General features: G+C 41.8%; 1 protein-coding gene across 1 annotated transcript in view; it reads right to left on the bottom strand.

Moving 5' to 3' along the window:
* Positions 1–10,095, bottom strand: part of FARSB (phenylalanyl-tRNA synthetase subunit beta) — a 34,105-nt gene extending 24,010 nt beyond the window's left edge. The window contains exons 1-7 of the mRNA XM_056849926.1: positions 10,015–10,095; positions 8,359–8,414; positions 6,812–6,966; positions 5,125–5,197; positions 4,546–4,661; positions 2,992–3,142; positions 1,150–1,258 (exon numbers count right to left, since the gene is read on the bottom strand). Coding sequence (XP_056705904.1) covers positions 1,150–1,258; positions 2,992–3,142; positions 4,546–4,661; positions 5,125–5,197; positions 6,812–6,966; positions 8,359–8,414; positions 10,015–10,072 — 718 coding nt within the window. The 5' untranslated portion in view covers positions 10,073–10,095. The remainder of the gene's footprint in view (positions 1–1,149; positions 1,259–2,991; positions 3,143–4,545; positions 4,662–5,124; positions 5,198–6,811; positions 6,967–8,358; positions 8,415–10,014) is intronic.
* Positions 10,096–13,318: the final 3,223 nt, after the last annotated feature.

Genomic DNA, 13,318 nt, shown 5'->3' with positions numbered 1-13,318 from the left:
TCTGCTTATCTCCCAGGCCCTAACAAGCTTGGTCCAAACCGGGCTAAGCGGGCTGCCATTACTGTTATGAAAATGCCCTGCTGAATAATTCAATTTTGCATAGTTTTGTCGAAGGCTTTCACGGTCAGAGTTCATTGGTTCTTGTAGGTTATCCGGGCTGTGTAACCGTGGTCTTGGTATTTTCTTTCTTGATGTTTCGCCAGCAGCTGTGGCAGGCATCTTCAGAGGAGTAACTGTCCTTCAGTGTTACTCCTCTGAAGATGCCTGCCACAGCTGCTGGCGAAACGTCAGGAAAGAAAATACCAAGACCACGGTTACACAGCCCGGATAACCTACAAGAACCCATTTGCATAGTTTGTAGAATGCCAGGAAAGAGGGAGCATTCCTGACCTCATCAGTAGAATGCCAGGAAAGAGGGAGCATTCCTGACTTCATCAGGCAGGCCATTCTACAAGTTAGCGGCCACAGCAGAGAATGAATGGAGACATGGAGAAATAGCTATATGGGTTGGTGTGTTGTACTGAGGAAGGGTAAGTGAATGAAATTGCCTGCTGTCTTCTGATGAGTAGAGCTGCCTATCCAGAATTAGAGAATTTTGTTTGCAAGACAACGGTTGCAGGTTCAATCCCTTGGCTTCTCCAGTTCAAAAAAGGATCAGTTAGCAGGTGATGTGAAAGATCTCTGCCTGAGACCTAGGAAAGCTGCTGCTAGTCAGAGTAGACAATGCTGGTCTAGATTAACCAAGGCCTGATTCTGTACAGGATGCATTCATGTGTTTAACTGAAAACAATTTGAGAAGCCAAAAGTTACAATTCAGATTTTCAACTATTCTGAGTTGTAGTAGTAACGAAACATTAAACTGTCACCAATGCTTCACACATTACATCACAACAAACTTAGGCTTGCCATTCAACAGGAAGCCAACCCCAGCTTTTATGAGTGCTATATAATGGGCACATGTGCAACATATCATGTTGTGAGGCCTCAAAGAGAAAAACAATTGTTACGTTCTGAACACAGCTAACAGGTAATGCACAAACTAGTATGAGCATAACAATGAATTAAACCAGCGAGTGTGTCCATGTGAAATGTTTGAAGCAAGGCATAGCAGTAACAAAGTTAGACCAAAGAAACAAAGGACAACCTTACCATTAATTATTGGTGGCATGGAAAGTACAACACCGTTGCTATCATAGATAATTGGATAAAGTGGTTCATTTTCAGTAATGTGCAGATAATGCCGAAGATGGCTATCCGTCTATAATAAATGAAGCATAAATTAATGTTTGAATTGTTATCATTGGGATGAATCAAGCAGTAGAATACTTGGAAGAAGTTGGTGGAAAAAATGTTCCCCCATCTTCCCCCAAGCAGCTTGCCGTTATATACTTTTTATAAAGCATTACCATTTTTTAGAGAACATTGAAAAAGACTGTTGAGTTGAAATGTGTTAGGACTATATTTTAAAATTTATTTTATTTTATTAACACCCCATCCTTTCCCAACCAAGTCAGCTCAGGATGGCTTGCAACAAATATACATACAAAATACAATATATAAGTTAAAACCTAGAATGAAATTACAATCACTAACTCAAGTTAAACGATGGCATTCTAATGTCATGCCTACTATATAAAATACTGATTATGCCTAATGGTGAGCCGGTTTATAACCAGTCGTAGACAGATGACCAATAATGACCCAGGATTTTGCAGATCCTCCAAGGAGTTGAGACAAGAAGAAACCAAGGAAAAAGAAAATGTGGCCAACAAGAGAGAATAAAAGAAAGAAAAGGGGAGGGAAGGAGGGGAAAAGGAGAAGGGGGGAGGAAGAGGGAGGGAGGCCAGCTGATCTGCAAACCACTGCTGCCTCAACCTGGTGGAACCTCTTCGTTTTGCTGGCCCTGCGGAGCTGAGCTATATTCTTCAGGGCCTGGGCCTCAGTAGACAGAGAGTTCCACCAGTCTGGGGCCAGAGCCAAAAAGGCCCCGGGCTGAGAACAGCTGGATATTTCTGGAGACAGGGACCACCAGCAAGTTGATTCCTGAAATGCGTAAAGCTCTCTGGGGGATATATTGGATTTTTTAAATCTAAATGTAGTCTTACTTTAGTCAGTATGATACTTAATTTTTGTACACTTTTTAACAATGTATATTTTGTTTATTTATTAAAGCATAATTGTTTTACTAGGGTTATATATGTCCTTAGCAACAGTCATACCAGACATCACAGCAAGCCATAACTAAGGAACTTTATGATAACTAAGGAAGCTTGATGATAGCTTGGGGCAATGCTTGGGTTTACATACTACAAAATTATGACCTTCTTTGTGCCACACAAACCTGCAAGACCACGGAGACAGGAGTGAAGTTAAAAGGACAGGAAACAGAAGCAGGCAAGTAGATCTACCCATGCAATCCTATGCAAAGTTACTCCAAACCTACTCAATGGGTCTGGAATGGAGTAACTCAGAGCAGGACTGCACTGTAGGTAATAATTAATCTGATCAAGGTTTGAAAGTTTTAAGATAATAGTGCAATCCTATGCAGTTACTCCCGTCAAAGCCCTTTGAAATGAATGGGCTTAGACTGGAGTAACTTTCCTTAGGATTGCACTGTAAGAGTTTTAAACATTTGTTAGCGTAAAAACATGGACTGGAGCAATATCGGGACTAAGGTTGTCTGTGTTTTGGTTAACACAATTGTTTGGCTGCTAGCCCCTACCCTATTCTCATCACAATCATTATTTCTTTTGGTGCCAGCGCAAAATACTACAGTCTGGGAAGTCACTAGAAGAGCGCCCAAGAACCCAGTTACGTGCCCACTGGAACTTTTGTTTTTTTAAAGCACTCCAGTCTTTTAAAACCAGTATTCTATGTAGGCTCACTTAGAAACAAGCCCAAAGGCCAGACTAGTTGTATGACTCCGAACAGTGTTACTAACTTAATTTGTAGTCCCTCTGGAGACATTTTTTAAAATAAAAAGACACCTACCCTGTATAGATCCATGAGTTCAGAGGCAGTATACTCCTTGTCCTGATTCAAGGGTTTGAATTTAATTTCAGATGGCGGTTTAGCTGTATATATAAAAGGACCAGAGACAGTGTCTAAATCATGGGTTCCAATTGCTACTAACGATCTTTTCCTGAGAAGAAAACAAGACAGAAGGAAACAGAGACATAACATCCAAGTCACAAGACATCATAGTTCTGCTGTACACGGCACTGGTCAGGCCACACCTGGAGTATTGTGTGCAGTTCTGGAGGCCTCACTTTAAAAGGATGTGGACAGAATCGAGCAGGTGCAGAGGAGAGCGACAAGGATGATCAGGGGCCTGGAGAACAAGCTCTACGAAGAAAGGCTGAGGGAGTTGGGAATGTTTAGTCTGGAGAAGAGGAGGTTGAGGGGGACATGATTGCTCTCTTATGAAGGGGTGTCACTTAGAGGAGGGCAGGGAGCTGTTCCTGGTGGCAACAGAGGATAGGACTCACCATAACGGGGTTCAGTTGCTGGAGGAAAGGTACTAGCTGGATATTGGGATTTTAATTTTTTTTACAGTAAGAGTTGTTCAACAGTGGAATCAGCTACCTGGAGGGTGAGCTCCCCCTCACTGGCAGTCATTAAGCAGAGGCTGCACAAGCACTTGTCAGGGATGCTCTAGGCTGATCCTGCATTAAGCAGGGGGTTGGAATAGATGGCCTGTATGGTCCCTTCCAACTCTATGATTCTATGACCAAAGAAGATTCCACCCATCCTTGAAACTCTCATTAGAGCCAACAGAAAATGTATACAAAGAACCTTTATAAAATATTAAATTGTTATCATTTAATGTTCTAGGCCTATTAAAATCAGCTGTGCATGATACACAGTAAAATGAATATAAAATATGGCTGTTAAAAAAATTTAGCCAAGAAGCCTCCTCAGAAGCCACACTAAATATAATTTACAAGCGGGGACCCATGAGAACTCTTGGGAAAGGGGATATCCCATTCCCTTGCCTTTATTTTCTTCCCACCCCTTCTTTCAGAAGTTATCTTTCACTCTCTCTTCCTCCCTCCCCAACCCCTTTATAAGAAAACCATAGACCAGAGAGATTGATGGGAAGAGTATTTCCATTCTCCCGCTCCATTCGTTTGGCAAGCCCACTACTTCCCAGCTAGCCCAACCAGCTGCAGCATGTCCACTTCCGCTGATGTGGCAGTGGGAATGCGGCGCTGCCCTCAGCGGATGTGCTTGAGCAGACAATGTTTCTTTGTTTGGGGGAGAAATATAAATCCCCTACCCTATTTCTTGAACCAATTTCTCCAAAGTTTGCAGGAAAGCGTCCTTTCTTTGTACATGGCCTTAATCCACAGATGTAAGTATTGCCAGATGGGACATGTTGGGAATTAGCTATATCAGTGATTATAAATCTACAAATGCCGAGGGGTACTTTTTAAAAATTGCTTAAAAACATTTTCCTGAACAACAACACTAAAAGCACTACATTTGCAAGACATTGTTCGATATGTCAGATTTTAGAAATCTCATATATTATTTCCAACTAACCTGCATATATTCTGATGTAATTTTTCTTGAAGGTCAATGAGGCTATCATAGCGGTCCTTGGTCAAACTTATGTTACGAAGAACTGCAGCCACAGCGTAAGGACGGACTTGAGCAGTCTGGGATGTACATGGATACAATTTCAGGTTACAGAAAATTCGGGGGGGGGGGATTCCTTCTCATTACTAAGAAAAGGTGCTCTTGGTAACACAACCAAAATCCCCCAAACCACTGAATTCTAGAGGAAGTTACACAACAGCAATTAAAGATTAGCCAGGACCCAAAGCATCACACATCTGTACACCAACTGCCCCATTCAGCCCACAGACTGTTACCCTACCATCAACTGCAATATGAGTTTTGAACACTGAGTCAAAACAAATTATGAGAAACCGATAGAAATTAATATTTCTACCTCCACAAAAAGGCATTATTGATTACAATGAAATCATGCAAATAGTGATGATATTTAAAGCGTAACGACACTGCTTTTAATGCCTGCTCTACCTTCTAAGAACTACGACAAACACTTTTTGTTCATCTAAGTTATCAAGCTCAGGTTTAGCTGATAGATGTACTTACCTCTTCCGTAATGGAAAGTCTTTGGAGTTCACCAGGAGGTGGCGTGATCTTTTTGTATCGTGGGGCCCTTATCCTAAGACAGTAAGGTCTCAGTTTAACATTAAAGGTAATTTTTTACACAAATAAAAGAGATAGAGACAATCCCTACTGGATCCTCCCCATTCCCCTCTCGCATGCACTGTTCTCAGTTGCAATAAATCCCCTCCCAACCAACTACCCTCCAGTCAGGCACCTCTTCCATGCATAGGACACTGACTAGACTGTACATTAAACATTTTAATAGCACCAAGTATTCCTTTTTAAAGCATGTATACTTTAAAGCTAATAATTAAAACCCATCAATATTCTGCAGGGCCATATGCTTCACTGTGGACATTCAAACTAAATATAGGAGATCTTCTTCTGGATCAAGTCCCACATATGCAAAGGTTTGCTATGCAGGATAACACAACCAAATCCCAGCACCTGAGGCAGTATAGTTTCTGACTGAATTATACACATCAATTCGACAAACAGCTGTTTGGTGTTGCTATCCCCAACATGGCTGATCAACCTTTGATGGAGGGACCAGATTCTAGCCCTTCCACATTCCCCAACCAAGTGAGGGACACTGCCAGACCTAATAGTGCAACCATCAGTTTGGTAAATACATGCAGAGACTGCAACATGTACATATTCACATGAGAAAGTAGGCTAAGGGGACTGGAGCCAAGCAATCTTTAAGATGCTATATGGATTATGCCAGATTCTTAAAATGTGCTTTGAACTATTTAAAGCAACTGTCATGCATCCTATGCATGTTTTCAATTGTGGTAGATTTTAAAATGTTTTGAACTACAGAACACTGTTTTGCCAGAAGAACCAACAATAAACAGATGTTTATTCAATTAGTGCAAAGAAAAACTATTTACACACATCACAGAGATATAAAATATTGACTTTCCAGCAATCTTGAACTTGCAAATGGAGATTAGGAAAAGTGAGAATAAAGTGAAATTTGTGTCAACAGTATGTGTGTGTAATTGTTTCTTTCTGCAATACATTTAGAAGGCTTTGTTCGCTTAACTCTCGCCCAAACAAAAAGCGTACTTTATGGCAGGGTGGTGTTGGTGTTGAATAGATGCCAAAGCCAGTGAAGTAAATAAAGAAAAACCCTTCAGGATTGTGTTGAGCATGCCACCAGCTGTTATGAAAATAATCCTTTATGAATTAATTTCCTTTGGCAGTAGAGGAATAGAATAGCAGCAAAAAGTACAGAGAAAATAACATTAAGAAAATATATCATTTTGTAAATAATGTCCTATATTCTCTCTTTTCCATTCTGTGTACACTGTTGTAAAAATGACTCCAACCCCATCAAGAGCTGCTGCAATTTACAAAGCAAACCAACTAACAATTACAATGGGGGGCATGGAATACCATATTACCTTGCTATGATTGACAAATGAATCAAATTTGCATCAAATTTGAGGTTGCAGAAGATTTTCAAAATTTTCAATTTTGTTCTACTTCTCTAGATCAACTGGATGCAACTTAAGAAACTTAGACATCTACTGTCACAATACACAAAAACTGTTCAGTTCTTTTCAGAAAAAGAAAGTGTTTCACTGGACTGCTTAGTAATAAGGTTATGATCAACACAGGCCAGCAACCATTTAATACATAAAATCTCCAGATGCTGCATTACCTCTCTTTAAAGACTTGAAGACCTCTGACTAGACCTTCCAAACAAAGGAGGTCATATCGGTTAGCAGGAACATCAATTTTATAGAGAATGATTTGAGATGCACCCTCTGCCTTTGCATCACCTTGCTCTTTGTTTATTATTTCCTTTTCAGAGGTCTGAAATAAAGCAGAAAAGGTATGCTTTGGGAAAAAGAATACATTAATGAAGAAATAAACTGCATTTAAAAAAAAATATGCTCTCACACAGAAACAAGCAGATCCCCAACATGGTTTATACAATAAAACAGTTTAAACTTAAATTATGGACATCAGAAGACATTTGTTAATACCAGTCAGAGATGGACCAAGAGATGTAATGCCTGAAGCAGAAAATCTAGACAGTGCCTGTCAACAGCAGTATATAATAAATAAGGTCCATTCGTGGTTTTTAATAGGGTCTAAAATATACCATTTGATGCATGCCACCTCCTTTTTAGTATGCCTGATACTGCGTAACAATTGTGTGGGTTGCGTCACAGCTTGTCTGTTTGATTGGGATTTGGTAGACGGAAATTGGTTCCCATCCCCTGCCTGTCCTCAGCTGTCTTCCAACACAGGACTTGCACTGGGAAGGCATCATATATGAACATATAAAGCTGTCTTACACTACCAGATCCCTTGTCCATCAAAATCAGTACTGTCTACTCTGAGTGGCAGCGGCTCTCCAGGGTCTCAGGTAGGTCTCTCTCATCACCTGCTACCTGATCCTTTTAGCTGGAGATTGAACCTTGGATGTTCTGCATGCCAAGTAGATGCTCTGCCACTGAGCCAGGGCTTCTCCATGGCCAGTCCTTCACTATCTGCACAGTTGTGTTCTAGAAAGGAAGAGAAGAATTCAACTCACAATTATGGAGCTATTAGGCTTCTACTGATCATTACACAGCCCACCCTGAGGTGGAGCAGTGCTGTGTTTCCTTTGTTCCTTCTCTTGCTGTGTTTTGTGGCAGCATCTAGTCATCAGGGGGATGTGCTGGCATCAGCATGCATTAGTTCCATCTACGCTTGTCACAGGGGTATCATATGCATCCTACTCTAAGATTTGTGGGTTGCTGCAGGGTTGTCAATTGCTATGCACTCAGCTCCTTGGAGTTGGGTCATATTTTGTACATATTTTCCTTCTACTGGGACGGCATAAGATATCGACTAGTCTCACAGGCAATGTACCAGCAGGAGAAGATTGGTTTGGGGCTGTCATGCCTTTTTAAGTCTTCACTTAAAGATAGTAGCATTGCCATATCAGACCCTGACTAAGTCTGTCAGGAAAAACAAAAATACAGAAACTTCAAGAAGTTGGAGGCAGGAAACAAATGTGACTGAAAAGCTGAACAGGGCATTAAGAACTTAAAGAACATCCTGTAATATTTGATCTGAGACTTCAGTATAACAGTAAGTAGGTCACAAAATGATATCCTATAATATTTAGGAACAAAGGTTTGACAGACAGCAGGTGGATTACTGCGCTATATCTTCTGTGGCTTTACAGGCTGATACAGACATAAAAATACTTACAATTTCATCAAGCTCCAAGCCAAACTCAAAGCAAAGTTCATCAAATTCTTCATCCGCTGAAAAGAAATTCTGGCATTAGTTAATTTGGGCACATGTAAAAATTTGCAATATGGTAAGTCAAAATCATTCTACCTTTCTAGGGGAAAAAGGCTTTTAAATGAGAAACTGCTAATATTTTTATTGACAGAGGCAGTCTAAGTATATAATTTTATCCATTTTTTAAAGAAATGCGGTGGATAAATTATATTTCAAGATTGATTTATTCATAAGTTATATCCTAATGTAAAGAACAATGATAGCAAAGTTGTTTCTGCCTGAGGGGGCAAAGGAGAGACATTGACTGCAATTGTTTGCTTCTCTATATTTGCTTTTGCAACATGATAATTTGGCATATAGTTACTAAATTGTGAATGGACAACAAGAGATTTTGTTCCTTGCCTTCCAGTGCCCTGTACTCCACTACAGATGCCTTCTTATTTCCCTTCCTTTCACACTCCTATCCCCTTTCTTTGCTGTACCATAAATAAGACAATCAATAATCTTAATGTGTTTTTGGTTCCTTCTATTCCCAGGCTCCTTTTTCACCTCCCGTGATAACAAAAACCCTACAAATCTAACGAAACTCCTACAAGTAGAAAACCTATAGAACTAGCTAAGAGAAAGAACAGAACCTTTCTCCCTGCTGGACTACTTTCCTATTTGCAGGAGGATAAAAGATACAAAGGAATGTCCAAATGTGGAATCTATTCCGTGAAGTCTGAGATGGCACAGTCAGCTCTGCCACTATCTCGCCATCTCTTTTCCCTGCGTAAGTGAACAAGGCCTTAGCGCCCTTCCCACCAAGACATGGCATTTCAGCCCCCCCCCCATTTGTCCTTACCCAAACCCTTCCTTGTCAATTGCAGGCTGCTCCCCCACCCCACTGGCCACACAAGCCGCCTCTTCCGGAGAGCTTCCTCAACCCCCCTGCCCTTTTCTCTAGCCTTGTTCACAAGTTACTGTGAACGCAAGCACAATCCATGTACAGAGTACTCCCGATTCTTCTTCATGTGCGCACTGAGGAATCGTCACAATACGTTCAACGCACATATAGCTAATTCACAGTGGGTAGCCGTGTTAGTCTGTCTGCAGTAGTAGAAAAGAGCAAGAGTCCAGTAGCACCTTAAAGACTAACAAAAATATTTTCTGGCAGGGTATGAGCTTTCTGAAGAAGTGAGCTGTGGCTCACGAAAGCTCATACCCTGCCAGAAAATATTTTTAGAGAAGAGCAAGAGTCCAGTAGCACCTTAAAGACTAACAAAAATATTTTCTGGCAGGTTATGAGCTTTCTGAAGAAGTGAGTTGTGGCTCACGAAAGCTCATACCCTGCCAGAAAATATTTGTGACAGTCTTTAAGGTGCTACTGGACTCTTGCACATATAGCTGAAAGCGCGATTTAACACCCTTCCCCCATTCACCTAGGGACAGCTCCCCGGTTTCATCTGTAACATGGACACATGCTGGCTCCTTCTTACAAACAGGTGTGCACACCTACAGGCAGGTTGCGCATGCATTCAGTGCAACATGAGACCAGGGCTTTTTTCTGCCTTCGCGGGTTCACGGATGCCCAGTCCCCCTCGGCACGGCCGCGCCGCTCCCCTCCCGTTTCTCACTTACTGTAACTCCTTCCCAGTGCCTGGAAAAGCAAGTCCCGCTTCACGCTGACAGTCGGCATGGCCGGCAGCAAGAAAAGCCGACGTTCGCCTTCCGCACCCACTGCGCGTGCGCTTCCAGGAAGGCCCGCTCTCCCGCTGCCGGGCGGCCCTTCCGTTCCCAAAGACGGCTCTCCGCCCCGGTGCCTGATCCAGCCCGGCGCCTTCAGCTCCCTCTTTGCGGGCCTGTCCCAAACACGAGCCTAACGTGGCAAGAAAGATGGAAATAAATTCGCGTCTTCGTGAGGCACTCAGTCCGACAAGCTGAAAGTGGGAATGATGCTGGATCCGGCAAATCGTTAGACACCTAAAAGTCCAGAACGTTGCGTCAGCCGAGGACTCTCTTGCTAGGGTTGGCATAGAAATAGAGAAGGGCGAGAGTGATCGCGCAACCAGAACTTCCGGTCAAAACCGGAAAGCCTGTGTTGATCGCGATTCGCTCTGGACGCCGGGTGGCGTCGCGCTATCCCTTAGTATCTCTATGGTAGTAAAAAAGGGCAAGAGTCCAGTTGCACCTTAAAGACTAACAAAAATATTTTCTGGTAGGGTATGAGCTTTCGTGAGCCACAGGCTCACGAAAGCTCACACCCTACCAGAAAATATTTTTGTTAGTCTTTAAGGTGCAACTGGACTCTTGCCCTTTTCTACTCTTGCCCTTTTCTACTACTGCAAACAGACTAACAGAGCTGTGGCTCACGAAAGCTCACACCCTACCAGAAAATATTTTTGTTAGTTTTGAAGGTGCAACTGGACTCTTGCCCTTTTGTACTACTGCAAACAGACTAACAGAGCTGTGGCTCACGAAAGCTCACACCCTACCAGAAAATATTTTTGTTAGTCTTTAAGGTGCTACTGGACTCTGGCCCTTTGCTACTACTGCAGACAGACTAACACGGCGACCCACTGGGAATTAGCTCTATGGTGAAAATCTTATAAAAGTTAGGTGGGAACCCGGACTTGTTTAGAGTGGAAATGCTGAAAAGAGTAGGCTCGTTTACTAAGAGCAGTAGAGGCTCCTTGGTAGCCATGGCAATCGGTTGCCACAAAACTAAAAAGGAGTCTGGCGGCTCCTGTGGTATAAGCTTTCTCCACTGACGCTGTGAACGCTGGTGAGCTCAGCAATCAAGTGATGGAGGCAGCAGTTCGGCTGAAGTGTTTCCAGCATGATTGCAAGCTGATTTATGCAAAACCGGTTCACTTGAAATGTGTGAATTAGCTTGTTATGTCATTGTTCTCTGTGTGTGTTAAGTGCCGTCAAGTCGCTTCCGACTCATGGCGACCCTATGAATGAAAGTCCTCCAAAATGTGCTACCTTTGACAGCCTTGCTCAGATCTTGCAAATTAAAGTCTGTGGCTTCCTTTATTGAGTCAATCCATCTCTTGTTGGGTCTTCCTCTTTTCCTGCTGCCTTCAACCTTTCCTAGCATGACTGTCTTTTCCAGTGACTCTTGTCATCTCATGACATGACCAAAATACGACAGCCTCAGTTTAGTCATTTTAGCTTCTAGGGTCAGTTCAGGCTTGATTTGATCTAGAAACCACTGATTTGTTTTTTTGGCAGTCCACGGAATCCGTAACACTCTCCTCCAACACCACATTTCAAAGGAATCTGTCTTCTTCCTATCAGTTTTCTTCACTGTCCAGCTTTCACACCCATACATAGTAATAGGGAATACGATGGCATGAGTTAATCTAGTCTTGGTCTACAGTCTGCATTTTGATGTAGCGTGTGCATGCGGTGTAGTATTTCAGTGCAGACCATTCTCTGACCATTACAGACTCTATCAAGATCATTTGTATATAAATTTTATTCTTTCTGTATTTAATGTTTCCTTTGTGTACCTACTGGTAGTGGACTGTAATAATAAAGAATGAAGGGACCATTAAAGACTGGGTGGGTGATAGTTCTTGAAACCTTTATTAGACAGCTGTCTTAAATGATTATTGGCTTTTCCTTTGAAATGCCCTCAAGGTGGCTTATGAACATTAACTTAAAAACATGTAAATAACATAGCAAGCATAGACATCAGTAAATAAAAATTCCATAGCTATATCATAACCTATGAAGAAAAACTTGGTTGAACTGGGTGCACTTAAGCCTGATGTTCAAATAGGGATGTTAACTGCCTAGAGAGAGACAACATGTCCAAAACGCCATGGAAAACTGGAAAAAAGTTGCTTAGAACTAAGTAGCAGTTAAAAACACAAACAAAGCAACAACCCTAAATTCTATATCTTTGCCAACCAAGCAACCTCTACCTCTTTTCACTATTCAGTGTGATCTGTGATTTCATTCTCCCTGTTGTTTCCAGAATTGCAGATATTGATTATATATGTTCTACATTTTAAGGGTTTTTTGTTTTGTTTAATGATTTTATTGCTGCTGCGCTTATTTTTATGCCTGCTGCGGGTTTTGTATACATTCTACAACTTGAGTTCTTATTGGTTTTTACTGCTTCTGATCTCATCATATGATTGCTGGGTTTTGTGTTTATATTGTGATAATTTCATTCTGATGTGTTGTATTTTATTCTGTTTGTAAATCACCTTGAGTGTTTTTGAAACAAAGTAATGGTAGAAATTACTTAAATGGTTTTTCTACTCTTGGGAGGGGGGAGAAGCCTCAAGAAGGCTACAAAACCTTCTCCCCTCGAGAGTAGCAAAAGTATTCTAGATACAACTGCACTATGGATCTGCACAAGGGCCATCTTATTTTCAGTCCCTTTCCTAATAATCCCTAGCACAAAATCCACCTTTTCCAGTGCTGCTTCCCACTAAGTTAACATTTCCATTGAGCTGCCCATCACAATAGCTAGATCTTTTTCTTGGTTACTCTCCTACCAGTTCAGACCCCATGAGTGTGTATATGAAGTTAGGATTTTGTGTCCCAATGTGCATTCCTTTTTACTTAGCTAAATCTCATTTTCATATCCAGAACTCTTCTCAAGCCTATACCCACCCAGGAAAGTGTTCTTAGGCTAGCGGGATCGGGTGCAAGACAGATAAGGCTTCTTACCCGCTTCTGCGAACCACAGGAGGCTGAAGTTGGTGAACTAGGAATGAACCGGGAACTAACTTCAGAAGCCTCCTGCAAACCACCCAAAGTAGCTGCAGAACACTGCAAGTTAACTTCACCTATTAGGAATTGTCTTGCCTCTCTGCGATGAAACAGATAGTTCCAGGGCAGGACTCACCTAGTTGTCTAAAGGCGCAGGACCATAATAATAATAGTAGTCATAGTAGGCATGAGCCCTATGGTGCAGAGTGGT

Source organism: Euleptes europaea, chromosome 5, assembly GCF_029931775.1.
Source record: "Euleptes europaea isolate rEulEur1 chromosome 5, rEulEur1.hap1, whole genome shotgun sequence".
NCBI classification, from domain to species: Eukaryota; Metazoa; Chordata; class Lepidosauria; order Squamata; family Sphaerodactylidae; genus Euleptes; species Euleptes europaea.
This window is presented reverse-complemented; position numbering and strand designations above follow the sequence as displayed.